Source organism: Peromyscus leucopus, chromosome 12 (genome assembly GCF_004664715.2).
Source record: "Peromyscus leucopus breed LL Stock chromosome 12, UCI_PerLeu_2.1, whole genome shotgun sequence".
Taxonomy (NCBI): Eukaryota; Metazoa; Chordata; class Mammalia; order Rodentia; family Cricetidae; genus Peromyscus; species Peromyscus leucopus.
In genome coordinates, this window is record NC_051073.1 from 60,129,045 (window position 1) to 60,153,957 (window position 24,913).

At 52.2% G+C, this 24,913-nt stretch overlaps 1 protein-coding gene across 3 annotated transcripts in view; it reads right to left on the minus strand.

Moving 5' to 3' along the window:
- Positions 1-874: 874 nt before the first annotated feature.
- The window catches only part of Sema5b (semaphorin 5B), a 123,677-nt gene continuing 99,638 nt past the window's right edge, over positions 875-24,913 (minus strand). Inside the window, exons 5-22 of one of the 3 annotated variants that reach the window (XM_028886314.2) lie at positions 19,382-19,444; positions 18,829-18,927; positions 18,212-18,425; positions 17,328-17,613; positions 15,054-15,189; positions 13,624-13,831; positions 13,305-13,512; positions 6,498-6,615; positions 6,189-6,370; positions 5,012-5,155; positions 4,765-4,912; positions 4,461-4,686; positions 4,139-4,357; positions 3,450-3,620; positions 3,195-3,344; positions 2,858-2,902; positions 2,201-2,406; positions 875-1,972 (exon numbers count right to left, since the gene is read on the minus strand). In XM_028886314.2, the coding sequence (XP_028742147.1) occupies positions 1,814-1,972; positions 2,201-2,406; positions 2,858-2,902; positions 3,195-3,344; positions 3,450-3,620; positions 4,139-4,357; positions 4,461-4,686; positions 4,765-4,912; positions 5,012-5,155; positions 6,189-6,370; positions 6,498-6,615; positions 13,305-13,512; positions 13,624-13,831; positions 15,054-15,189; positions 17,328-17,613; positions 18,212-18,425; positions 18,829-18,927; positions 19,382-19,444 (2,982 nt within the window). In that variant the 3' untranslated portion in view covers positions 875-1,813. Of the gene's footprint in view, positions 1,973-2,200; positions 2,407-2,857; positions 2,903-3,194; positions 3,345-3,449; positions 3,621-4,138; positions 4,358-4,460; positions 4,913-5,011; positions 5,156-6,188; positions 6,371-6,497; positions 6,616-13,304; positions 13,513-13,623; positions 13,832-15,053; positions 15,190-17,327; positions 17,614-18,211; positions 18,426-18,569; positions 18,646-18,828; positions 18,928-19,381; positions 19,445-24,913 lie in introns of those variants that run through there. The other 2 variants (XM_028886315.2, XM_037209781.1) reach the window with 2 other exon arrangements.

Consider the following 24,913-nt stretch of genomic DNA (forward strand, 5'->3'; position numbering starts at 1 on the left):
CAGTTCCTATTAATTAGCACTACCCGGTTCAAGGCAATTGAAACTCCAGCATCTAAAATGCCCCTCAGGCCTCCACAAGCTCTGGGCTCAGGGGCCTGACATGAACCATACAGGGATCCAAAAGCCCGTACTCTATTCCCCTTGGCTCAGGGACATTGGCATTTGAGCTGTCCCACATGAGCACCAAAATTCCAGGAAGGCTCCACCTCTCCTTTCTTCCAGACACCTTCAAGCTTCAAGTATTTCTTCCTCTGCTCCCCAAGACCCTTCACCCCTCTACCACAGAGAGTGCAGCCTTCCTAGCCCATCTACCTTCCTTTTTACTGAGAATCTTATGAGAATTGATCTATCCAATTAAGTCAGGAAATTGTTCTCTAAATTTAACATGTCCATCAATCGTACCCACAATGGCCACATTGATTCGGAGGACTGGAGCTTTGAGGTGATTTTTATTTAATCCAGCACAAACTCCATTAGGCTCCCCCCCCCTCACAGGCATCATTTCTCAATTTGGTTTTGTTAAACTCAGCTTCGGGCATGTCTCATGAATCATCCTCATCAATGCCCTCCTGCTGAATTCCCCATCTCCATGCAGGAGCTGCTCAGGGCAGGCCCACACCACTCCGTGCTGTTGACTTGGCTGTACCTAGTGACCTCCCTGGTGAATTCTGTTTACACCCAGCTTCTTTTCTGAAAGAAGAATATGTGTGTGTGTGCACATACACCCCCACACAGAAAGATGGTCTCTATTAAACTCAAACTCCACTCCGGTCATTTCCTCCATCTTGAGAAACCATCTGTTAGCTCGAGCATTGCCTTGATGGACTACTCCATGCCAAGAGGGCCCACACACATATGCACAAAGACAGTTCCATTTGGAGACTGGATATCATCTTTAATTAATAATGCCACAGCTTAACATCCTTTTCGTTGCCGTGGCAGATGGCGTGTGTGTGTGTGTGTGTGTGTGTGTGTGTGTGTGTGTGTGTTCCTGAATACACGAGGGGCCAGCAGAGACTTCCAAGCAGTTCTCAGCCAACGACTCTTGAGCAGCAACAGTCTCCATAGGCATGGAGGCCAGACTCTGCCTCCTGTGGTCTTGAGTCTTTCTTCCTTCCGGGTCACCTTGCGTGTGTTCTGAAGGCAAGGCTAAGGCCTGTACCGAGTCAGATCAAAGGGCCTCTCAGCACAGCCCAGCCTCCAGGTCTCAGACCTCACTGCCCCTAACCAGAAGGATGCCCCTGGTCAAGACACAGACTGTCTGACAGAGGTGGTCAACCTAGGCCAGCACTGGTCCCCTGTGACACTCAGGGAGCAGCATCAGAGTGGTCCAGCCCTGGGCTGAGAGCTGAAGCTGCTGGGACATTTGATGAATTCCTTTCATTGACAAGCTGGATGCAGCTCAGGCATTTTGGAGGGCCACTCAGAAGGGGCAGACTTGGTGGCGGCCACTGGAGGTCATTTCCAACCCAAACCAAAGAGGCCTCTCTCCCGCCATCTCGACTCTCCAATTTCCACACATGCCCAGTAGGTCCACAGCTCAGACATGGCAGGGGAAAGTGATGATGGGTCCCAGGAGACCATGAAACCTGGGCTGAACTGGATCTGCAGCCATGTGCCAGCCTGAAGCCAGCCCTCTCTCCCATGGTCAACGACAGGCAGAGCTTTCTGAAGACAGATGGGATCCCTTCCCAGGCCAGGCAAGCAAGTTCTCAGCCCCGGGGGCAGAGGGGCAAACCAAAATGGCTCTACTGTCCCATTCCACTGTTCTGTGCCTTGGGAAGGCAAGGAGCCCAAGTCCGGGAGGGTGGGATCAGCTGTTGGGGAAACAGCGCTGTCCAGGCGAGGCCTCTGGCCGGAAGCTGGGCTTGTTCAGTGGGCTGGGGTAGTAGGTGGTTGTGTACACGTTGGTCTGCTGTAATGGGTAGAAGTTGGCTCTGTCGTCGGGGATCAAGTTATTCTTGTTCAGCGTCTGCGGGGAGGAGAAGGAATCAGAGAAAGGAGAGAAGGCATAAAGAAAGGGCCAGCCGAGGGCAAGCAGTCCTGGAAGCCAGCCATTAAGAGGAAAGTCTACCTATCGACACAGCGCACCTTCACGTGACCACTGCTTCCCCACCCCCCACCCCCCAGCGATGCCCAGCACAGAGCCAGGACCACAGTCCCATTCACCCTGCTCTTGGTGCCACCCAGAGGTTCCCACCTTGAATTCCATGGGGGTGTACTTCTCATTCTTGGGGGTGCCTCCACCCTTGTAGTGCAGGTGGTTAGGGGTGGCAGGATGGACCAGCGTGGATTCCTGAGATTGGCGCCGGCAGTGCTGGCAAGACAGATACACCGCCAGGGTCAAGAGCCCGGAGCCCAGGAAGCAGGACACACCCGTGGCTACCAGCTGGATAAGACTGAACCCTGGAGGAAGAGAGACGGGCGGGAAAGGGAAGGGCTGCTGGGAAGGAGAAGGCCTTCTGATTGTCTTCCCGGGGAGCAGACACATCGTCAAGAGGTCCCAGGATGTGGAGAAAGCTAAGGGCTTTGGGGCCAGAACCAAAGAGAGAGGTGGGGGAGGCTGTCACCGAGACCCCCCCTCTCCCAGGACAGCCTGTAGGTGGCGTCAGAAGTGACAGCCTAAGGATTTGGATGCAGGCTGATGATGGCCTCCTGATGCAGCCGGGAGGCCTCGGAGGGGACGGTGCGGACCTCCTCAAACACAACCTTGAAGACAGGTGGGGACCCGCTTCCCCCCCCCCCCCAGGCTTGGCTGTCTGCAGCAGAATTGGGAAGGATGCAGACTCAAGTGGTGGATGCAGGGCTGTGCCATGAGTGACATGGATGGAGGGCAGTGACAGGAGTGACTCTTTACCTCCACAACTGCTGGTCTCCTCCACACTGGAGGCAGGCAGGATGACTGCAGGGAGAGATAAACGGATATGGTTGGAATAGAGTGAAGAAGGAGGACTCTCGCCTGGGCTGGGTGCCATCTAGGAGAACCTTTAGGTCAATGGCCTTCACTCACCCCCCCCCCTTCTCTGTAGAGAGCCTCAAGCATGAGACAAATGTATCATTTCTGATGCTTCATCCCATACTCCAATCTCCGCCACAGGGTTCAGGTTTCAGAAGGGGAAGGGCATGGGGGAATGGGAGTGTGTGTGAGGGGACTGAGGGGGAGATGGTGGAAAAGCACTAGCCAAAGAACCTACCAGGAATCTCACTGTAGGGACAGGGCCGGCTCTGGCTGCTGTTGCCAGGACAGGCACCCGGCCCTGGGACAAGCTCCTCACAGCTCCGGCTCCTGCTCTGGGCCCCATCCTCCGTGCAGACACCCCACTCAGACCACAGTGACCAGCCTTCTGTGGATTGTGGGTGGGGATGAGGTTGAAGGTCTCAGGATCTCCCTGTCGAGGGGTTAGCAGCTCCCAAACACTCCCCACCCCCCAGTCAGAGGCACCCAGTACCTGGGCAGGCCTGCGTGGCACACAGCGCCTCCTCCGTGTGCAGCCCGAGGCAGATGTCCTCACCCGGGGACGGTGCGGGGTTGGTGCAGGAGCGGGTGCGTTGGTAGTGGCCGCCACCGCAGGATGTTGAGCACTGGGACCATGCGGTCCAACAGGACCAGGCACCCCGCACTGCAAAGCGTGGATTGTGTGTGTGTGTGTGTGTGTGTGTGTGTGTGTGTGTGTGTGTGTGTGTGAGAGAGAGAGAGAGAGAGAGAGAGAGAGAGAGAGAGAGAGAGAGAGAGAGAGAGAGAGAGAGAGAGGCAGGCTGACCTGGGCCTCATTCCCTCAACATTCACACCACACAAAATCAACAACAGATCAAAATATTAAAGGATGTCTCCCCAAACTCCGTATGAGCTTCATCTCAAATCAAGTTCCCTATTTGGCTAGCTGGGTAGAGGAGAGAAAAAGCGCAGCAATAATGAAGAAAGAAAGCCCTCGCTCCTGCTCCACTCAGTAGCCACCGAGTCCATGGAGAGGGCACAACTCAGCTCTCAGGGAGTTGAAGCAGGCTAGCCAGGCCTATTAGGACAATAAGCAAACCAATACATAAATAAAATCTGGGACCCCTTGCAGGCTTGGCAGGCTTGAGAGTTCCTGGGGAGATGGCGTTGCCCGAGGCTAAAATTTTCTTCCCACCCCCTTACCTGGGCAAGCCTGCGGGTTGCAGTCTTGGTACTCTGCAGCGTCTCCCACGCAGGGCAGTCCCCCGTTGCGGGGCTCCGGGTTGGTACACGTTCTCTTGCGGACGCGGAAGCCCAGCTCGCAGTCCCGGGAGCAGGATGACCAGGGGCCCCAGGCGGCCCAGCCACCGCTCAGAGAGTGCGGGGACGTGCTCCCGCTGCGCAGCAGATCCTCCACCAGGGCTGCAGAAGGCGGCGGGCTCAGCGATCTCGGGGCTGAGCGGCTCGCACCGCCCCAAGCTACCCCGGCGCCCCCGCTTCCGGCCTCCCTCCCCACAGGCCGTACCGTCGGTGTCGCAGGCTCCGCTGCCGTCGGCGGGGCAGGTCCTGGTCTCTGTCCTCCTCTTGCCGAACTGCAGGCCGTGCGGGTCCGGCAGCGGCGCGCGACACGTGAAGCGGAAGCGCTGCTCCTGTCGTGTGCCACCCTGGGTCACGTTCACCGGCAGCCAGGGCGTCCAGGGTGTGTTGCGCCGCACTTCTGGGCAGGCCTCGGGGTTGCACGTCTTGAACTCCTTCGGGGGGAGAGTGGTTTCAGAGCCTGCAGGCTTCCCCGAACCCCGCGCCCCGGCCCTGCTCCCCGGTGCCCTCACCACGCCACAGCCCGGGCAGGAGTTGCCATTCTCGCAGGCCCGACGGCGCGACTGCACGCCGCCTCCACAGTTGCTACTGCACTTGCTCCAGGAGCCCCAGGAAGCCCAGAAGATGGGCACCGGACAAGGTGTATTTTCATTACAGAACCTGGGGAGAAGGGAGGCGTGAAACCCTAGGGAGAGGCAATGTCATCCCGGGCTGGAGGATACCCAGATCCCGGCATCCCTGCAGCCACAGCTAGCTCACCGCTCCTCCCGGCTCTTGCCCACGCAGATGCGGCCCCCGTGGCGGGGCGCGGGGTTGCTGCAAGTTCGCTGACGGACCTGGAAGCCGATCCCACAGGACGTGCTGCACTGTGCCCACGATGACCATGTGGTCCACGCCCCATTCCTGGTGGAGTGGGAGGGGACAGAGACACATGGCCCTCTGAGCCCTAGCTTCATAGATCTGGGCTGCATCTGGGGCAGATGGATTTTGTACTGTTGTCAGGACTGGCGAGACAGTGACAGAAAATATCAGCTCCTAACCAGGCTGGCTCAGGCAGATTCGTGCATTCATCCGTTTGCTCATTCATGCCTCAAATATGCATTGAGAGCCTTCTTCCATTTATCAGGGCTGTGCTCAGGGCCAAGGACACAGTGATAGGGCCGGGCCCCTACACAGACAGGCAAAAGGACACACTCTTTAGAGGTCTCAGTTACCATTCCATCCTGCCTTTCCCCCTTCTCAGATACCCAAGCCTCCTCTTAGACCTCATTCTCCCGCTTCTCCCCTGCATTAGCTTTCTCCCCCGCTGCAGACATCCACGCCCAAGTTGACCTCAGTGACCGAAGTTGGACTCCCCTGTGTACGGGTACCCTTATCCTTAAAATAAGACTAATGGCTGAATTCTGACCCCTCGAGGTTGCTGTGAGGGTTAAATTAATGAATGTAGATAAAATAATTATTTTAAGAGTCTCTAAAATTATGGGTTAGTTGCGATAATAACCATTTTATGCAGTTCCCAAGTACCAGGCAGTATAGTTCCTAACATACATTATCTCTTTTAACTTTCTCAGCAACTCTCAGGTGGGTATCGCATTCCTTATTTTAAAAAGAGTAGCTAGAGGTCTGTCCAAGGTCATGTCTCTAGACGGCGCAGCCTGGGATCTTCACCCTCTCATGCTGTCCCTCAAGTTTGGAACAGCAAAGCTTAATGCAGCTAGCTTTCGGCATGCCTGTCCAGTCTTTCTTTCCGAATTCCTGCCATTGATGTGAAAACTCTCCTAGTGCTTATATTTCCTGCCTCAGACAATCAGTAGCTTCCTGTCCAGTCCCCAGTACTGCACTGAAGTGTAAACACCTGGGTGAGATGCCTCATGTCCCCAGTTCTCTCCATGAGTCCTAAGCAGACACTATACAAACCCTGTCCTCCCTCACATACCTGGAGCAATTGGCGATATGGATGGCTGGCCCCAGGCATTCCAGGCCCCCACAGCGGGGCCTTGGGGAGTCACAGGATCTGGCCCGGCACAGGCAAGAACCCGAGTTGTCTCCATCTAAGTGCTCACACGGTTTCCATGGTGACCACGGGCCAAAGCCCCCGTCCCGTGTCACGTTCCGCACCTGCAGACTCATATAAGGGGCAAGACTTCTGTCACATAAGGCAAAGGCAGGGGAGGGCATATACTGGTGGGGAGTCGTGGCTGGCATGGAGGGGAAGGGTCAGGGGAGGGCACACTAGGGTTCTCACAGGACAGGCTGTGATGTTCTGGATCCAGAGGCTCATGTTGGAACTGTCCTCCAGTGTGCTGCAATGTTGCCGTTTCCCGTCCCAGCCGCAGTACGGGTCCCGCGCTGCCAGGCATGCCCTGCCAGATGGAGGTCCTGAGACTCAAGCTTACTGGCTTCCCAGTCTCAGCTTTGTCTCTAGAAAGCACCTGGCAAGCCCGCTTTGGGCACCTCTTTCTATCCTGGTTTTCCTCTATGAAAAAGGTTAAGTTCAAAGTTAGGGATTCAGCTCAGCGGTGGAGCGCTTGCTCAGCGAGCACGAGGCCCTGGGTTCCATCCCCAGCACCAGAAAGATGGAAAAGAAAACAGCTAAGTTCACTGTGCCCTTGCTGTGTGCCTGGACCCACTTGAAGCATGTGCAGAGGCATGAATGAGTTCGGTGCAATAACCCAGTGAGGTAGGCTGTTACTGTTCCATCAGGTAGGAGGAAACTCAGAGAGCTCGGCAAGGACTCAGACTTAGCCAGGAGACTGCTGTTTTCCCCTGAGCTGAAGGGACCCATTGCTCCTCACCTGGGACCACTGGAGGAGATGCGGTTTGCAGAAATGCCAAGAGATAGCTCTTCCCTGTCATGCCCTCAGAGCATAGTTATTCTTAAGCCTGGCTCCTATGAAAATCCCCCGAGGAGCTTGAAGAAACAGTGGTACCCAAGTGCTCCCCAACACGAGTCTCTGTGGTTTTTAGAAGTCCAGGACAAGGCTAAAGGAAGTCCTGTTGTGAATCACCAGGATGGCTAACCATCTTTGCGTGGAGCCAAGGAGAGGGGAGAGGAGGTTTCCCAGCGATCACACAAATTGTATCTTGCGGGACTGGACCCAGACCTAGGCCCCCCAACAGTCATCCCCCCTACTTTCCATCCTCCATCCAGTTGGAAGTTCTATTGCGTGCACTTCACACCCTGACTGGTGTGTGGACCCTTTTCTCAGAACTCAGGATGCCGGGTACAGTCTAGGGTCCTGTGTGTTTCCCCAGGCTTGAGCTGTTTGGGGCCAGAGAGCAGCAGCTAGCACTTTAGCATTGGGAGAATGGGCTGAGCTGCTAGGGCGGGATGCTACCCCACCCTTCCCTGGCCACAGGGCTGGCCTTTCTGCAATGTCCCAGAAAAGACAGTGGTTCACACCCCAGTGCATGCATGCCCCAGAATCCTCCACTTATACTCCAGGGCTCCTTTCTTCCCTTTTTTTGTGGTTTATTCAGGTAACACGGCCCTTACATTTTTTAAATAAGAAAGTTAAATCTCCGCTAGGAGGACTTCAAGGAGGAAGAAGAGAGTCTGTGGGGATGACGGAGTCAAGATGTGCTGCTAACTGAAGAGTACCAGATCCTGGAGGCAGAGGGAGGGGGGCCCTCCAGGCCCACGGTGAACTCACTGCCACCCCGGGGCACACTTTCACTCTGCTCTGATGGGATCTGCTGGGGAAAGTTGAGAGACCACAAAGGCGGGGCCCCCAGAAATGGAGGTGAGGAAATGAGAGAGGCCAAGAGAAGGAACAAAGGCAGTAAGAAGATGGGCAGGTGAGTTTGCTGCATCACACAAGCTCACAAGAGGATCCTTCCCAGTGGCCAAAGATGCTGAGAGCCAACAGGATATGCACAAGAGCCAAGAGCTTGCAGCTTTTGCTGTCCTCGAGATGGGATTCTTCTTTTCTCTTGAAGCTTCAGGGACAGTAATTTGTCAGCCATGGTTTAATTGATTCACTAATAAATTAGTTAATTAATAGATAAGGTCTCACTCTATTGTCCAGACTGGCCTGGATCTTACTAGGTAGCCCAGGCTGGCTTCAAACTCCCAGCGATCCTCTTTCTCATCCTCTCAAGTGTTCGGGTTAGAACCATAGGTCACCATGCTAGGCGCCTGTAAGTTCTGCACATTTAGCAAATTCAATAGGTCATGTCATGCACTGGAGGGAAAAGGAGGAGAGAGAGAGAGAGAGAGAGAGAGAGAGAGAGAGAGAGAGAGAGAGAGAGAGAGAGAGTTGCAAATACAGAAGGAATAATTGAAGACGCCTTCCCCACTCTGATAGCACTAATTCTGATGTGCTGTGATTGGTACTTGGCTCCCTGACATGTAGAGCACAGCTTGTTGGCTGCACGTGCTTGCTTGTCTCGTTTTATTAGCTTTGCAATAATAGGATTCTGCAGTTTCCAGGTTTTAGATCTACCTGTTGTTATTTGTTTATGTTATGTAGGGGGCAGGCATGCTCTTGCCATGGCTCGTGTGCAGAGGGCCCCCACCTGTGGCTTTTTAGTAGTGTTAGCCCCTGTTCCAGGCTGGCCCATGATTTTGTATAATCCAGGTGGTGCTTTGGGCATCTGTGGAAGAGGCCCTGATTGGACCCCACTGAGCACACCGTGGCCTACCTGGGAATCCAGAGCACTCCCTTGTCTGTGGCTTGTGAATGTTTCCTCTTTACTCACCCAAAGACAACATGATACATTTTATAGCATAAGCATGCTCATATTTTGCCTCTGAGACCAAAAGTTTGATTTGAGGGTTTTTCACTGGCAGAATTTTACCAAACTGGATGTTGTGGGGCTCAAAACAATCCAAGTGCACAAAGAATATTGGTGCCTATGGCTTTGAGACCCTGCTCGCCGACTGAGAGTTGGACCACAAGAAGCAAATCCAGCCAGTCGGAACTAAACAGAGCCCATGACTTGTTATAGATAACAGCTAAGACTCTGTGTGCGGTGTGCATGCTCACACAGATGTGCAGCCACATGTGAGCACTTGCATGTGGGGCTGGAGGACAATCTTGGGTGTCACACACCCACTTCCTTTAAGATAGGTTCTCTCACTAGGATGCAAAGCTCACTAATTAAGCTGGATTGCTGGCCTCCAAGCCCTGGGGTCCGCCCATCTCCACCTCAGTGAGGAGATTACAAGTGGGAGCCACCACACCAGGGATTTTCATGTGGGTGTTGGGGGTTGAACTTGGGTGCCCATGTTTGCAAGGCAAGTGCTTTGTTGACAAGACCATCCCGAAAACCCCAAAGAAAGATTCTTACCCAACAAAACAAGTGTCTGCTAGCAGATAGATTGGTTAAGGATGGAAATGTTGAACCAGCGTTTATAAGGCTAAAGCAAAAGATTCTTATGGAACCCACTGTGTCTCATGTTACTTCTTCCCCCAGAGCCTTGCTGGGTCTAAAGCAGTCATTTCTAGTCTTGAGTACAGATCCTAATTCCTTGGGCATCTTTTGAAACAATTAACCAGCAGAACAAAACACCTCCTTGCATCTGGGCCTCTGGAACTAGAAGTCCAGGGTTAGAATATTTAAACGTCAGTGAATTGTTACAGTGTTAGAATCTCCAGTGAAGAGTTAGGGTGGAAAACTTTTGTTCCAGGACCATGTTTGTCAAGGTCCCAAGTCAAGTGGGATCTTGTTTCCCCCAGGTCCTGACAGAATAGGGGGGACAGGGGAGAAAGACAAAGTAGAAACTTGACACACTTTTCTCACCCCAAGTCCACTCACTCACTCACTCTCTTTCCAGTTAAGGTCTTGAGAAAAAAGAAGACCGCAGATGCTCTACAGAGAGCCCACCCTGTTGGTCTGAGAGGCCTTTGAGACTTCTCTCCAGGGCCAGTGCCTCCTCCTCCTCCTGCTGTTGCTGCTAATAACTAGAGGGATGGCTGGCTACTCCTGCGGCTCAGGTGAGTCCACACTCTCTGTCTTTGGGCTAAAGGGCACTTCAAAGCTGACAGAACAAGGAATGTGCTTTAGAAAATGAAAGCTCCATGCTAAAGAGCACGGAAGTGCCTGTCACTGAAGGAAGTGGTGGAATTTAGAGTTCTTTCATGAAAAGAGCCATCAGGCCAATAATACATCACTGTGTCTTTTTTACTGCAGTGTCTCAAGGAGCCGTTACAGAGGGGAACAGGTTTATTCCACTGGCTCACAGGTAGGACAGAGATGGATGGTGGGCATTGTAAGCCCGAGCATCCTAGCTCCCTGCAGCAATAGTGGATGGGGGGAGCTGTCCAGGGTAGAAACAGCATCATGGCACTTTGGAGGAAGTAACAAATACTCAAGACTGCCCAGAACAAGGACCTGGTTGGGAAGAGACACCATTGAGTCTGGGCCTAACCCTGCACCTACAGGGCAGACAGAAGATATCTGTGAGTGAGCCGGGGTTGAGGTGAAAGGGTCTACAGGAAGGAGGAAAGGGCTGACTCATGGATCGAGCATCTTAGCTCCTCTCTGGCCAAGCCAGAGTATTGGTTATGTGGAACAGAGATTGCTTTGATTAAAGGAGGTAGAGGCAAGCTCCTGGATTCTGGGTGGAGGAAGAGGCTGGGGAGTGTCTCTGCTTACCCACTTTGATCTTCCCGACAACTTTGGAAGGAACAGGGGCAGACATGAAAATGCCTGGAACATAATGAAGCCTCCCCCCCCCCCCCCCCCCCCGCGTCCCCTTGATAGCACTAATTCTGATACGCTGTGATTGATACTTGGCTCCCTGACATGTAGAGCACAGCTTGTTGGCTGCACGTTCTTGCTTGTCTTGTCTCGTTTTATTAGCTTTGCAATAATAGAATTTTGCAGTTTCCAGGTTTTATATCTGCCTTTTTAAAAATTACATTTATTTTATTATTTATTTATTTATTTATTTATTTATTTATTTATGTTATGTAGGGGGCAGGCATGCTCTTGTCATGGCACGTGTGTGGAGGGTCCCCCACCTCTAGCTTTATGATAGGATTTTCACTGTACACTTCAGCAGCTTGTAAACCAAACTCAGGACACAAGAATCCGAGCTGACCTTCTGGCACTTTGTTGCAGGACGGTAGCCTGTTGGGGACACTATACAAGCTCCTGGCTTCCTCTGCGAGATCCGGCGAGTGGGGAATTGTCCCTGTCCCTCACCATCCTCTCATCCCACTGCAGACCATGGCTTTGCAGTGGGCTGGAGCCACACTAACCCATCACAGATATCCATCTGACTCACGACAAGGTTACTCGCCACAGTCTGACCTGTCCTCTAGAGTAACTCTCTGGATAGTCTGAGACTCTAACCCCATCGTGCCACCACCATGATTCAGGTCAAAATCCTCCCGTGACATTCTCAGCTGGCCTCAATCCACTCTCCAGATCCACTCCTCTGCACCAGCCTCTTCTGAGGCCAAATAATCGATTGACTGAAGCATCATCAGCCCTGGGAGGAAGGTCACCCTGTGCTGGGCAGGGATGCCTAGTGAAGAATAAAAAATACTGGGCTACTGGGCTTTCCATCAAGGATTTATAACCTCTTGGAGAATAAGGCGTGTGTTAAAAGTTTAACAGCAACACCGTATTTAAAGAGACCAAGAAACAAGGGACATGGTCTCAGCAGGTAGCCGCTGCTTTCGGGCCAAACAGAGCTGTGTGTATTTGGTGTCATAGATTCCGAGGCCAGAGAGCCCAGGAGGCTGGAGCCTCCTAAAAGCAGAAAATAAAAAGGAATAAAGATACTGTCTATCCTTTATGACTTGGGAGCCTGGGCCCTTCATGGTACCAGGCCCGGTTTCTACAATTCTGCCAAAATAAAACATCACTGTGCCATCAAATCTCTTTTTCCTGGCAAGAGAACTGAAGCTCAAAATGGTTAACCGGTTTGCTTAAGATCATGCAGCTCATGGAGCGTGGAGCTGAGGTGGGTTCTCCCTTGTGTCCAATTCTACCATCCGCATCCTTCCCAGGACATCCTCCTGCCTTTCCCCACGTGGTAGATCCAGGCCAGGGTTTCTCTCCCTAACTGGATTGGCAGAGTGTGGAGGGCTGCAGTTATGGGGTCACACAAGCCTCCCCTCACACTGACAGCCTAGCAAGGCGCCCTGTGAACAGCAAGGACTTTGCAAATGTGTGCCACTCTGATGGAACCACATGTGGGGGCCGAGAGGAGCTCCGGCGACCGCCCTTCACCAGCGGCCTCCTCCACCCGTCCATCCTTCCTCCCCCCACCCCCCATCTGCAGGCCTCTGTCCAAGCTCCTGGTCCTCTCAGAAAACAACCCTTGGCAGCATGGAGCCCATTTGTCTCCCAAATCCCAAGGACAGATGGCGCAGCCAGGAGGACTCTGTTGCAAAGGTCACGAAGTCCACGCGGCTGTTTTGATGATCATACAGAGAAGGGACGCAGCCAGGGTGGCTTCAGGGGCTGGGAGTCTGGGACACTGCTCCATTTGGCCTTGGCTTCCTCCCTTAAATACTAGTGTCATTGCTGCCAAATCTGTGACTCTACTTAAAGCTAATGTGGCCGAAAGCAATGGGACATTACAGTTCTTACACATGGCTGCCCCATCTGGCTGGTCTGCCTTCAAGAAAGCTGAACACTTGGGGCTGACCGAGGCATCATCTCCCCACCGCCCCACATCTGGGCAAGAAGTGCTGTGGTTTCGAAGGTCAAGATCTCTCTTTTTGAATGAACTAAAGGTCCCGAGAGCTAATCAAGTGAGCTAGAGATGGCTGGCAGGCCAGAACTATTGGGCAGCGACAAGGCTGATTAACAGTAACAAAATCCTTCCAAGATGTTTCAGGAGCAGGCCACCGACGTTTGGAGAGGTTAAGTGACTTTTCAAAGGCACTACCCAACTGGAGACCCACAGGGATGCCAGGGCAAGTGGCTCACTGGAAAGCCACATCACTTAAGTACCACCTCCCTCTTGAGGCACGTGATTGGCAGGACAGCCGCCGCCGCCGCCGCCGCCACCACCACCACCACCACCACCACCACCACCACCACCGCAGACCGCCCGGGGCCCTTCTTTTGTCCTCTTGCCTTGGCTTACCCCTGACTCCCGTAGGTCAGGCACCTCTCCAGCGGGACCCGCAACACCCGGTCGCTCAATCCCACGAAGAGCGCACGCGCACTGTGCAGGATGCGCAGGCTCCGAAGAGGTTCCAGGCGCCCAGGGGGCAGCACGTGCAGCTCCTCCAGGTAGCAGCCCCGCAGGTTGCGGCTGGCGGTGGACAGCGCTTTCAGGATGGTGCCTGACTCTGGGGGTCAGAGGAAAGTGGCCTTGGAACCAGTGGCAGCTCGCAGCTGATTCCCGACCCGGCAACAACCACTTCCCCATCTGGCGCGCAGACGGGCCCGGGCCGGCTCACCCGTGCCTATGTAGAGTACATGGTAGAGCGTGTCCTTAGCTTGCACGAGGTCTACCACGAGATGTGAGAAGCGGACGCTGTCCTGGGTGACACAGGGCTCTGGTGTCACCGGCTGCACGGCTTCGCTCATCAGGAAGAGCCGCTGTGCATCCTGCAGGCTGCGCTCCGTGAGGTTCTCGTTGGGTCCAGTCTCAGGCAGGGTGCCGCACTGCCACAAAGCACCCAGTCACTGGAGCCCAGTCCTCACATGCAGGGGCTGCCATGGCATCCTTCCCACCCATGAAGACCTTGGGTAGACACTAATTCTCCAACACTCCTGGTCCCCAGCATTCTTTCTGGGCCCCTGAATCTTTCAGGAAAGGATGCGTTTTCTTTAAAACTAGGTGAAATTGAGACTGGGAAGATGGAGGAGGAGAGACCTGCCAGGGTTAGGGAAGAGGATAGGAGCGCAAAGGGGTCTGTCCAGACAAATCATTTGAATGTGAATGGTATTCTGCAATTTTAAACTGCTTCCTAGGCGTCCACCCCCGACAGTGGGCCAAGCAAGGTGTTTTCTCCTTTATCCCTACTGGCTCCAAGTTCGCGTTTTCTACTTTAAAGCGGGAAGGCAGTCATCTTTTAGTGCGCACCACAAGGACCCTTGCACAGACCCAGAAGGGATGACCTAGGATAATCCTGTCCCTGGTTCCAGCAAAGGAATAAGAGACCCAAGGGAGTTGGGTGACCTGGCCAACATCACTGGATCTGGCTCAGAATTGCTGAACTGAAAAAGCCCCAGCTTTCCCAAGGCCAAGTCACCCCCGGCAGAGGCAGCTGGAAGGACATGAAAGTCAGTCATCTCGGCCGGACGCGGTGACCCGCACCTTCAACCCTAGCATACAGGAGGCAGCGAGCGGCAAGAGGACTCTGTGAGTTCAGGGTCAGCCTTGGCTACCAAGTGAGTTCCAGGCCAGCCAGAGCAACACAGTGAGAACTTCCTCAAAAATAAAGAAATAAATAAAAAATTCTGCCATCAGCCCTTTATGCTTTCCCATCACAGTATAGGGATGCATGTACCAACCATGCCGGCCCCAACCACTGCCTGGATTCAGAGATCCTATAGGCATTAATTAGTTCCCTTAGTGTGCATACTGTGAATGATCTCTGATAAAAATCCCCAAGTCTGGCCACAATCTACCTGTGTCGTGCCCTCCTGGTCTCTCCTGCTTTGTAGAGTTCTGAGGTCCCTGTCTCTCTGGACTTGTGGAGTCAATTCCACAAGAGTGGGTTCCCTAACCCTGCCTCTCCTCTATCTCCTTAACAGCAGTCTGAGGAGTCACCACCCTCTTGGGGACCCATCACAGACCCCCAAAGCCTAGAGCATCAGGGCTGTCCTGAGCAGCTGGGAGTCCATTTGCGGCTGGTGAGAGGCAAAGGAAGAGAAGCCGTACCTGGAAATTGGGGATGGGGTTGGCAATAGGGATCCAGGCAGCCCTGGGGTTCTCCTGGTAACGAAACGGGCCGTTGAAAGCCTTGGAGATGGCACTGAGGTTGAAGGCGCAGACGGCGGACGCGGCGATGCTGTTTCTAAAAGGCAAGAGGTGGTGGAATGTGGTCCTTCCTTTGGGATTCATCCCTCCCTGTGGGCCAAGCATCCTTCCTCGGAGGCCCCTCAGTCCGCCACCATTCCTAATCCCCCTAGGTTAGGAAGTGACTCTGATGAGCCTGGTACCTTCTGCACAGTGAAGGGTAGGTAATCCTCACACTCTCCCACCCTACCACAGGAGGATCCCATGGGCAAGAAGCACGGGGGTGTCCATCCCTCTGTGACACTTCATCCCCTTCCCTTATTCAGTGAGGGGTAGAACACAGTCAGTGTCCCACATTTTAGCTGGGTGGTGGTGGCGCATGCCTTTAATCTCAGCGCTAATCTATCCAAGTTTAATATGTTATACTTTGATATTTGATTCCAATCTATTCTGCTGTATGTATGTATGTATGTATTAAATAGATGGGTAGCATGCCACTGGTTTATGCTGCATCCTGCAGCTCCTCAGAACTAGATAATCACTACAACCCTTCCAGGCCCAGAATCACAGGTCTCTATGAATGTGAAGTGACCAGATCACAAGATGACGTTGTCACATCCACCTGTCCAGTCTAGTCTCTGCACTGGTTTCTCTCCCAAATGTAGCCATTACTGTGGATGGTTCCAGACCCCCCTGTACCTCTGAGTCCTGACCTATCCTTCTACTGGTCTCCCCTCAGCCTGGAAAGGCTCCTACTCCATTCTGCACAGAGCAGCTAGCATGAAAGTCCTCAAATTTACACCTAGCTGCTCAGCGGCCTGTATCAAATCCCCAGGTAATGTCTCCATGTCCACAGGGTGAAGATCAAAACCCTGAGAGTAGTCTGAGGTCTCTGGGGAACCCCCTACCTTATTCTCTCCCACCTCCCTTCCATGCCTTCAATGTTCCTGTCACACTGGCTTCTTCTCGGTACGTGAACTTTTTTTCCGCATCCACCCAAAGCTTCGCACAATTTATGGCATGGGGGCTGGAATGCCCTTCAGATCCCAGGAATCTCACTTCCCATAGGAAGCCTCCTGTGATCTCCACCCTGGACCCCACTTTCTCCCTCTGTAGGAGTTAGCAAGGTTAAAATGGGTTGCTCAAAATAGCCTTGCCCACTCTAGACTGTCACCCCCTTCATGGCATTGCCATGGCTGCTTTTGCTCACTGCTGTCCACCCCCCACCCCCACCCCCGCCCCTACCTCAGGACAGGCACCTGGCATGGAGGGGTTATACAATAAACCATTTATTTTTCCTTGATGTCTCTCCAGCTCTTTTTGCTCTCTGCTCACAGTCACTCACTTTCCTACACCGAGAGCCAGCCATACTTAGTCATGGTCAGCAGCTTTTCAGTTCATGGCTTGTGTGAGCTGTGCTGAATATCTGTCCCCTGGCCAGGATGGCCTCTCTGCTGCTGCTTGCCAGTCTTACCCACGTCCCCGCCTGCTGCCTTAGACTGTCCTTTCTGTAGACAACTTGGGGCATCCAGCGCTTACTACCTGGCATCACTCTGTGGCTCACCAAGCTCCTGATGTCCTTACAAAATACCCCGCACAGCATTCCCTGCTGCAAAGGCCTTCCTCAGTCTCAGTGGGGCCCGTTCATCACTCTTAACCTGAAGATCACTTGATTTGTTAGCCTCCACACGGAGGAGCAGGAGAGGAGAGTCTGACATCCCTGGAACGGTTGCCTTTCCTCACATCCAAGGAAACAACAGGGGTGCCAGATGCCAGCTTGCAGGTTCTGGGGTAGCCAGGAGGGAGGAGGGAGCAGGATTCTTGGAATGCTGCTGCATATATGTTAGAAGGGGCCATAGAGAAATGGTGCCCGGGGTTGCCGCCAATTCACCCCATGCAGGCTTCATCACTGTCCTCACCAGCACGCTCTCCCTCTAAGAGCCATCAGGCAGCTCCCCCCTCCCTCTCTGCACATCTGGTCTGGGCCTGCCCTTCCCAGCAACTCAGAGCAGGTCCTTACCCCTCCAGAGGTGGTAAAGCCACAAACGACCAGCTGCAGGAGCCAGGAGACCTCTGCTTGGTGGATGCAGACACCAGACTCTGAGAAAGGGTTTGCTGAGCCCACCAGGCTGCCAGGCTAGGCAGGGCAAGTCCTGGAATGATAGGGAAGCTGGGCACTAGAGTGGGGGGACTCACACGTTGGTGGTGAAGACGCCGTAGATGAGGTCCTGCTCGGGCAGGTGGAAGGCACTCTGTAGCTCGTTATAGTAGAAGGGGACCTCTCCTGGGCGGGAGCAGTTGAGCCGGGCCTTCATGAACGTGGTCCATGTGTCCTCCAGCAGGAAACGGCCCCCCACATCATTCTTGCACACTCGAGCCACCCGAGAGTACACAGTGCGTCCACAGTCATGCTCCACTGCGTTCTCCCGGAGGAAGAAATACACAAACAGCCCAATGTCGAAGGATGCCACGAAATTTGGCTCTGTGGGGATGGAAAGAAGAAGGCGGAGTAGGAAGGACTGGACTGTGCCAGTATCCTCGGGTGGGCATCTTGAATCCTTCCTTGCTGACCCAAGGAAGCCTGGTCCCACTTCCACGTAAAGTGAAGCTCTCATTAACAGTGTTACTTCATGGGATAAAATACTCTATCATAAGGACTTCATTGGTTCCTCCATTTAATCCTCGCTACAGTATAGAAGGCAAGTCCTAGGACTCCTGTCTGTTACAGATGAGAACATCACAGCAGAGAGCAGGTTGGTCCTTGCTCAAGGCCATACAGCTAGTTAGTAAAGAAATGTATTCAACCTCAAGGGACAGGAAGTACTGTCTCCTCATTTCCTTCCTAATTTCTTCCCTCCCTTAAGCCCTTCTCTATTCAGTTTCTAACTCTCTCCCCTAATAGCCTGTTCTTTGTCTGCTCTGGGTCCTTGGGACATCTGGGGCTCAGCTCCAGTGTGCCTTTGTCTTTGGGGAGACACCTCCCCTGCCCTACCCGCTTTATTGATGAAGTAACGGAGACGGGAAAGGCCCATGGAGTTTCGAAGGCAGGACAGACCCGCCCCAGGCCTGGGCCACCTTACCATTGAGCCATTTGGAGTTATACTGGGCCGTGCGAAGCGGGGGCCCATTGCCCAGGCTGCGGTAGATGGCTGGGTCCCGACCTGAGAAGTCAATGACAGTAGCGGCATAGAGCTCCCCCTGGGAGGAGATGACGGCCGTGGAGTTGTGTCGTGGGTCATAGGGGCATCGGGCCACGCCATTGATCTTCTCGATGGTCCGGCTGAGGTTTTCCACCTGGAGACAGTGGGAGAGGAGAGCTTTACCATGGGGTCCTGAGAACATCTGTTGTTTCCACCTCAGAGCTGTCTCCTCTGGGACCCTTGGTTTTGTCCCCCTCCCACCCCCACCCCACCCCCCACCCTCCCATGTCTCAAGTACCCTCATCACGTCCACTCTGTGATCTCATAGCCAATACTAAAGAGAGGTTCCATTTGAATTTCAGATGAAGTTTTTTTTTTTTTTTTTTTTTTTTTTTTTTTTTTTTTTTTTTTTTTTTTTACGTTTGTCCTAATATTTCATGGACATACATTCTCCACCCACCCTGCTACATTTTTCAGCCCCCCACTCCAAGCCTGTGTGCCCGGGTAAGACACCTTCCCCTGAAACCCCGCTTTGCCTGCCATTCCCAACGGCCCACCTGTCTGCTGGAGCACACTGGGGAAAAGGCGTTGGTGCCGCACATGAACACCTTCCGACCGGAAACAATCAGGACTCGCACGTAGTTCTGACACTCCTCCTGAGGTGGGAAGGAAAAACAATGGAGGGCCACAGCTCTGCCTGTGTAGTTCTGGGCATGGTTACTTCATACAGCTGCATCATCGATGCCAAGGAATGTCCTTCCGCGCCCCTGCCCTGGATCCACGCTGCTCTGAGATGTCCTTCCACGCCCCTGCCCTGGATCCACGCTGCTCTGAGATGTCCTACCATGCCCCTGCCCTGGATCCACGCTGCTCTGAGATGTCCTACCATGCCCCTGCCCTGGATCCACGCTGCTCCGAGATGTCCTACCACGCCCCTGCCCTGGATCCACACTGCTCTGAGATGTTCCAGCTTGTGTCTGTGGGAATCCATTGTCTCCCTTCACCCTCGTCCCAGTCAGGCTTCTGGGGCAAGCGACCCCATGCTCACAAGGACCCCCAACATCTGACCATAAGCTTCCCGAAGAGCCCCCTGCTGCCTCCGGCACGTACCTCCGTCTTCCCTTTGCTCTGGCAGGAGCGACGTGTGTCCTCACTGGAGGCCCACTCTGTAGCCTGCGGAAGGAACGGGGACATGATCTGGTGTGCTCCTGGACACTGCTCGTTAGGGTAGATGGCAGCGTGAAGGTTAGGTAGGGCTTTCTCTCCAAGCATCTGAGGTATTGGGGGGCTGTCAGAGACTCTCACCCTGAGGTCTTTTACTAGAGAGTGGTCCCCAGCCAAACACTTTCTCTCCTTGATTGGAGTGGGGACACCTAGGGACCTGCTTTCAACTTCATGGGCTCCATTAGCCCTTCACAGCTTTCTGGGAGCCTCTCCCCGGGACAGCTCTGAAGCTTCAAGGGACCAAGAAGGGTTTTCAGTACCACCTAGGTCTTGGTGGGGGACAGGAAATGTGCCATCCAGAAGTCCCTCAAAGGAATGGGAGGCTAGCCTGGGTCTCTTTCCGAAGGTTAGACTTTGGATCTCTTAGAAACAGGAGCTGTAATTGTCCCACTAAAGCCCTGTAACATGTTATGTTTCCCTCTCAAGCTCTGTAGACACTGAGTTCTTGGTGACAATTGAAGATACGTGGTAGGCCATGGGTAAGAGTCTTCATAGGCTGTGTGTGTTTGTGCCCTCTGCCCTGCTGGCTCCAGGAAATGAAGACTTCCGCTCGCCTCAGTTACTCCTCTCGTGAAGTCTCCCGTTCCCTTCTGCCATTTTGTTTGCTCTTTGCAAACACAAGCTGAGGAGGACCTTGAACACCAATCCCCCAGCCTCTGATTTCTGAGTTCTGGGGTCACAGGCATCTCCACGCTTCCCACTTTATAGAGCGCTGGGAATGAAAACCAAGCTTTTGTCCACCTCCCTCCTTCACTCTGGCATCATTCACACCGCCGTGGGCTTAGGGGCTGGAGACACAGCTTTCTCATGCTCAGAGCACTAGGAGAGGGCTGTCTCCACCCAGGACCCCCACCCCCCCCCCCCCCGTTTATTCTCTCCCCATCTCTGAAGAGTGCTGAAAGGTGATACTTCTCACACAAGCAACTGCCAACAGCGCTGATGTATAAACATGAACCACACAACCTGTCCTAAAAGGCCTGAGCAAGCAGATCTCTCTCTCTCTCTCTCTCTCTCTCTCTCTCCCCCCCCCCCCCCCGCCCCTGCGCCCCCTCACATACACTCAGCTCCAATTCCTCACAAAGTTGCTTCGCTAGACAATGGGAAGCTGGGAACAAAGAGGGAGCCCCAGGGCTGATCCTTGCCTTCCAGACCGCCCCGTCACCTCTAAAAAAGCATGGCTGCTTAGAGCACAGAGAGGCTGCCCCCCCCAACCAGAACCTGCACCCAGGTTCCACTAAGCATGTTGGGTCTGCCCCTCTAGGTCTGCTTCTCAACTTTAAAGAAGGGCAGATGACCTTTAGGGTCAGGGTTCATCTGGACGGAAATGATAAAGCATTGTTACCCTAAGGACCCATCAGGTCCCAGGTTAAGCCCCACAAAAGAGAAGAAGATAGATAAGAGTTCTTGGGGTTTCTGGGGGCAGGAAGGGTCAATGACCCCCCTCCCCCCACACTGAAACACAGACAATAGGTAGACAATGGAAAACCGCACAGAGCCTTGGGGTTCCTGCATGGGGCACATCGAAGGGGCCAGCCTGTTCTTAAGGGGGAAGTTAAGGTCGTACGGAACTCATCAATGGCACAGACACATGCCAGGGACTTGGCGTTCTCTCTTTGACCCTTCAGTGTAAGGGAGAAAACTAAAGCCAGTGGGGTTGAACGATCCGATCAAGGTCACAAGGCTGGTAAGGAACAAGCTGCAAAGCAGACCACCGATCCAGGCACCCAGGAGCCTTCTGCCTCCCGTCACAGTCAGCAGATTCCATGAAACAAAAGTTAGACCATATGGCCCAACAAGGACATGTGTGTTTATAAAACGGAAACGGCACAGAAAGGGCTTTCCAGAGTCGTTTTTATTTGAAAATTATTTTTTATCAACGCAATGATGTGCAATTTTTAAAAACATAAGACATTATTAACATCTCCCCTAAAACCACTCCTTCCACCCCGAGCGGCTTTGCCCCACAGCATCCGCTTCCCGGCTGCAGCTATTAAAAACCTACACCCCAAGGCTGGAGAGACTGCTCAGCGGTCAGCATTTGCTGCTCTTACAGAGGATGGGGTTCGGTTCCCAGCACCCACGTTGCACCTGTAAATGCAGCTGAAGGGGATTTGATAGCCTCTTTTGGCCTCCCTGAGCACCTGTACACATGTATACACACACACACACACACACACACACACACACACACACACACACACACAAAACCTAAAAGCCCTAAATATGTAAATCCACCTCACACTCAGCTTTAAACAGGAAAAGGCTCTCCCGCTTGTCTGTCTCCATTTTTACTCCAGCCCAAAGCACACCTACAACTCCCTTGTGTGTCCTTCCTCAACAATTCATATTTTAACTAAGATCCGATATTGGTATTCACATGATTGTAAATACATAAAAACTCTCCCTCCAACCAGCTAGTGCCTCAGAGTTCCCTGACGGTAAGCCACTGATCGGTGACTCAAATCACGTTGAAAGAAAATGTGCTGCCAGTCAATACTTTCATCGCCTAAAATTTTAATGTAAACTTATTGGAAGTGCTCTTATTGAGATGTGTTTCTATCACATATTGATCTTGCACATTAAAAAAGAAGGAAACTTCAGTAAATCTAAGTGTCTTTAACCCTCTTACATTCAGTGCACGCCTCTTCTGAATTCCTTTCTATTTGGAACTGTCACTTTTCATATTCTTGCTTTTCTTTTATCTAGAACATCATTCGTCGAACCACCCAGGTGTCAGCAAGGCAGGGATTCTCAGAGCGCTTCATCCTGATCTTCAGGACTTGCTTCTGAGCCACTGACTGGTCTGCAAGTCTCGATGCAATCCTCTCTTGATCTCACCAGAGGTGTCCCTCCACGGGTCTCTGACCCATCCAGATTCGTCTTTCTTGTAGGCTCTTCCAATGACTGTCGTGCCAAAGGGACTGCTGCTGACCAGTCAGACGGCATGAATAATGACACCTGCCCAGGCTACAACAACCACATCAGGACTGAAGTGTAACTGTGGCTAGCATGACTTCAAGATGCTGTCCATTGGGAGACACCCCTGACTTCAGACTCATTAAACTGTGAAAATGGTTATCCGAACGTCAATCAAATACTCATAATCAGAGATGGCTTCCTTTCTCCAACAACCTTCTCCATTGATTTTTCTCAAATGTTCCAAAAGAAATGCCTTTCCAAATCATTTCTGTGTGCACAAGTGATTCTGATAATCTATTAGTTTCCTTCCTCATCTTCATATCCCAACCTCCCAGTGAACCCATTGCTTGTGAGGCCTCCTGCTGGCTAAAACGAGGGCTTTGCCTCTCTTCTGCTTCCCGAAGCCAAGTTGCCTTGGTTCTTGATTCGCTTGCTTACTTTGGTGGCATACAACTCTAGTATCTTCCTAAGAAGGAACGTTGTGGATCAGTTTTTAGAGTTCACTTGTGTCTGATTGATTCTTTCTTCATACTGATGGTTTTCATGCAGAATTCTAAGTGACGATAGCCCCCACCCAGTTTTATAAACATTTATCCATCGTCTTCTCTATTCTGGGATCACCTGAAGAATCTGGTGTAATTCTTCCTCCTCATCTGTCAGAAGAATGCCATTCTGTTTTCTTTAGACTGTGTGTTGTATTTTAAAACCGGCATGGAGGCAGCCTTGGCAGGTTGGGGCCAAGGGGCACGTACTCACGTCATACGATAGCACTCACGTGGAAAGTTTTATTGGGGGGAAGGGAGAAGGGAAGAGAGGGAAAGCAGAAAGAAGGGAAAGAGAAAAGGGAAGAGAGGAAGAGAAGAGGTACGCTCTACCTTGTGGCAAGAGAGGAAGGGAGGGGGTGGGGTTTTCTCTTAAAGAGGACTTTACATAAGATGACTGACCTTGTCAGGACACTGGGCCCACCAAGGTATTGCCTGCTCATTGGCCGGGTCCCTGAGGGGCAGGTCTGAATGCTAACACTCTGGAAGCTTTATGCTCCCCGCCTCCCCCCTAAAAACAGGGCTTTTAATTTGATGTAAGTTTGGGTTACTTTTGACTTGAAGACTTGGCCTTAGCAAATTTTTTTTTTCTTTTTTCTTTTCCCTTTCTTCCTCAGCCTTCCCTGTCTTTATTTTGGAAAGTGTATTAACCCAACCCATGGTTGACCCACCTGCCTTGGTACAGTTTCTGGCTTTCTGGCATTCCCTAGTCTTCACTCCTTGATCCTACTGTTCTGATTTTGGTAGACTTGGCTTCAACTTTTATCTTTGAATCCTTCGATTCTTATCTTCCTAATTGCAATGCTAGCTGTCATACTTTCAACTTATTGCTTTATAAAAGCATTTTCATATGTAAGGAGATAGAAATTAGTTTGTAATTGGATTTAAAACGCTTCCTGTTTCTTGTATATTCTCTGCTGCTTGCAGCTTGTGTCGTTTCATGTTTATTTTGGTCTTCCCCTTTATTTTAAGGCTTTCCTCAAGTGGATGATTTTTGGCTATTTGTGCGCATTTTTTAAAAGCTGCTAGGTATTTTCCACTGAAAAGAACCAAAGCTTCTTGAAGAAATGGCCGGTTCCATCCAGGGTAGTAAATGCACAAGGCAAGCTTAGAACATCTTGTCGTTCCAGAATGCTAGGACACCACACAAACTAGATAGAATTAGACAGAGAGGACCCGGAAGCCGACTTGAAGAGGCTTCCCACTGTGACAGATGGGGTAGCTAAGAAAGATAACAGCAGCCACGGCGGCGGAAACACATCAACAAGTGTAAACTCAGGACTCTGAAATAACAACAAATGAGAGGCTGGGAGGCAGCTCACTGGAGAGAGGGCTTGCTTAGCATCCACAAAGCCCTGGCTTAGATCCCTACCTAGCACTGCATCACACCCGCATGGAGGTGCACTTGGGAGATGGAGGCAGGAGGATCAGCATTTCACCATCATCCTTGGCTACATAAGTGAGTTCGAGGCTAGCCTGGAATACACAAGACCTTGCCTCAAAAGATGATAGATGGATGGATGGATGGATGGATGGACGGACGGACGGACGGACGGACGGACAGACAGACAGACAGACAGACAGACAGACAGATAGATAGATAGATAGATAGATAACCCACTATTGAAAGGTACTAGAGAGCTAGCTGTTCATCTAAAAACCAGCACACAACAGCAGAATACTGAAAGGGTATAGGACATGTCCTGCAACAGTGTGTCAAGTTGGTATATTGATTGTTTCAAGTTGAAATCACCTGAGGAATTGAAACTTTAGAAAGGACCATTTTGCTTTACTTTTCCTACAGGTGGCAAACAATGAAGTGTCTTGTGGCAGAGGAATCCTCTCTGTACCAGAATAGGACAATAGCTTTCATTACCAGAGACTGATGGTAGCTAGAACAGTAATTAAAATAAGTAACTCACTGGAGTAACGTTTCTCCAACTAACTTTTACACCCG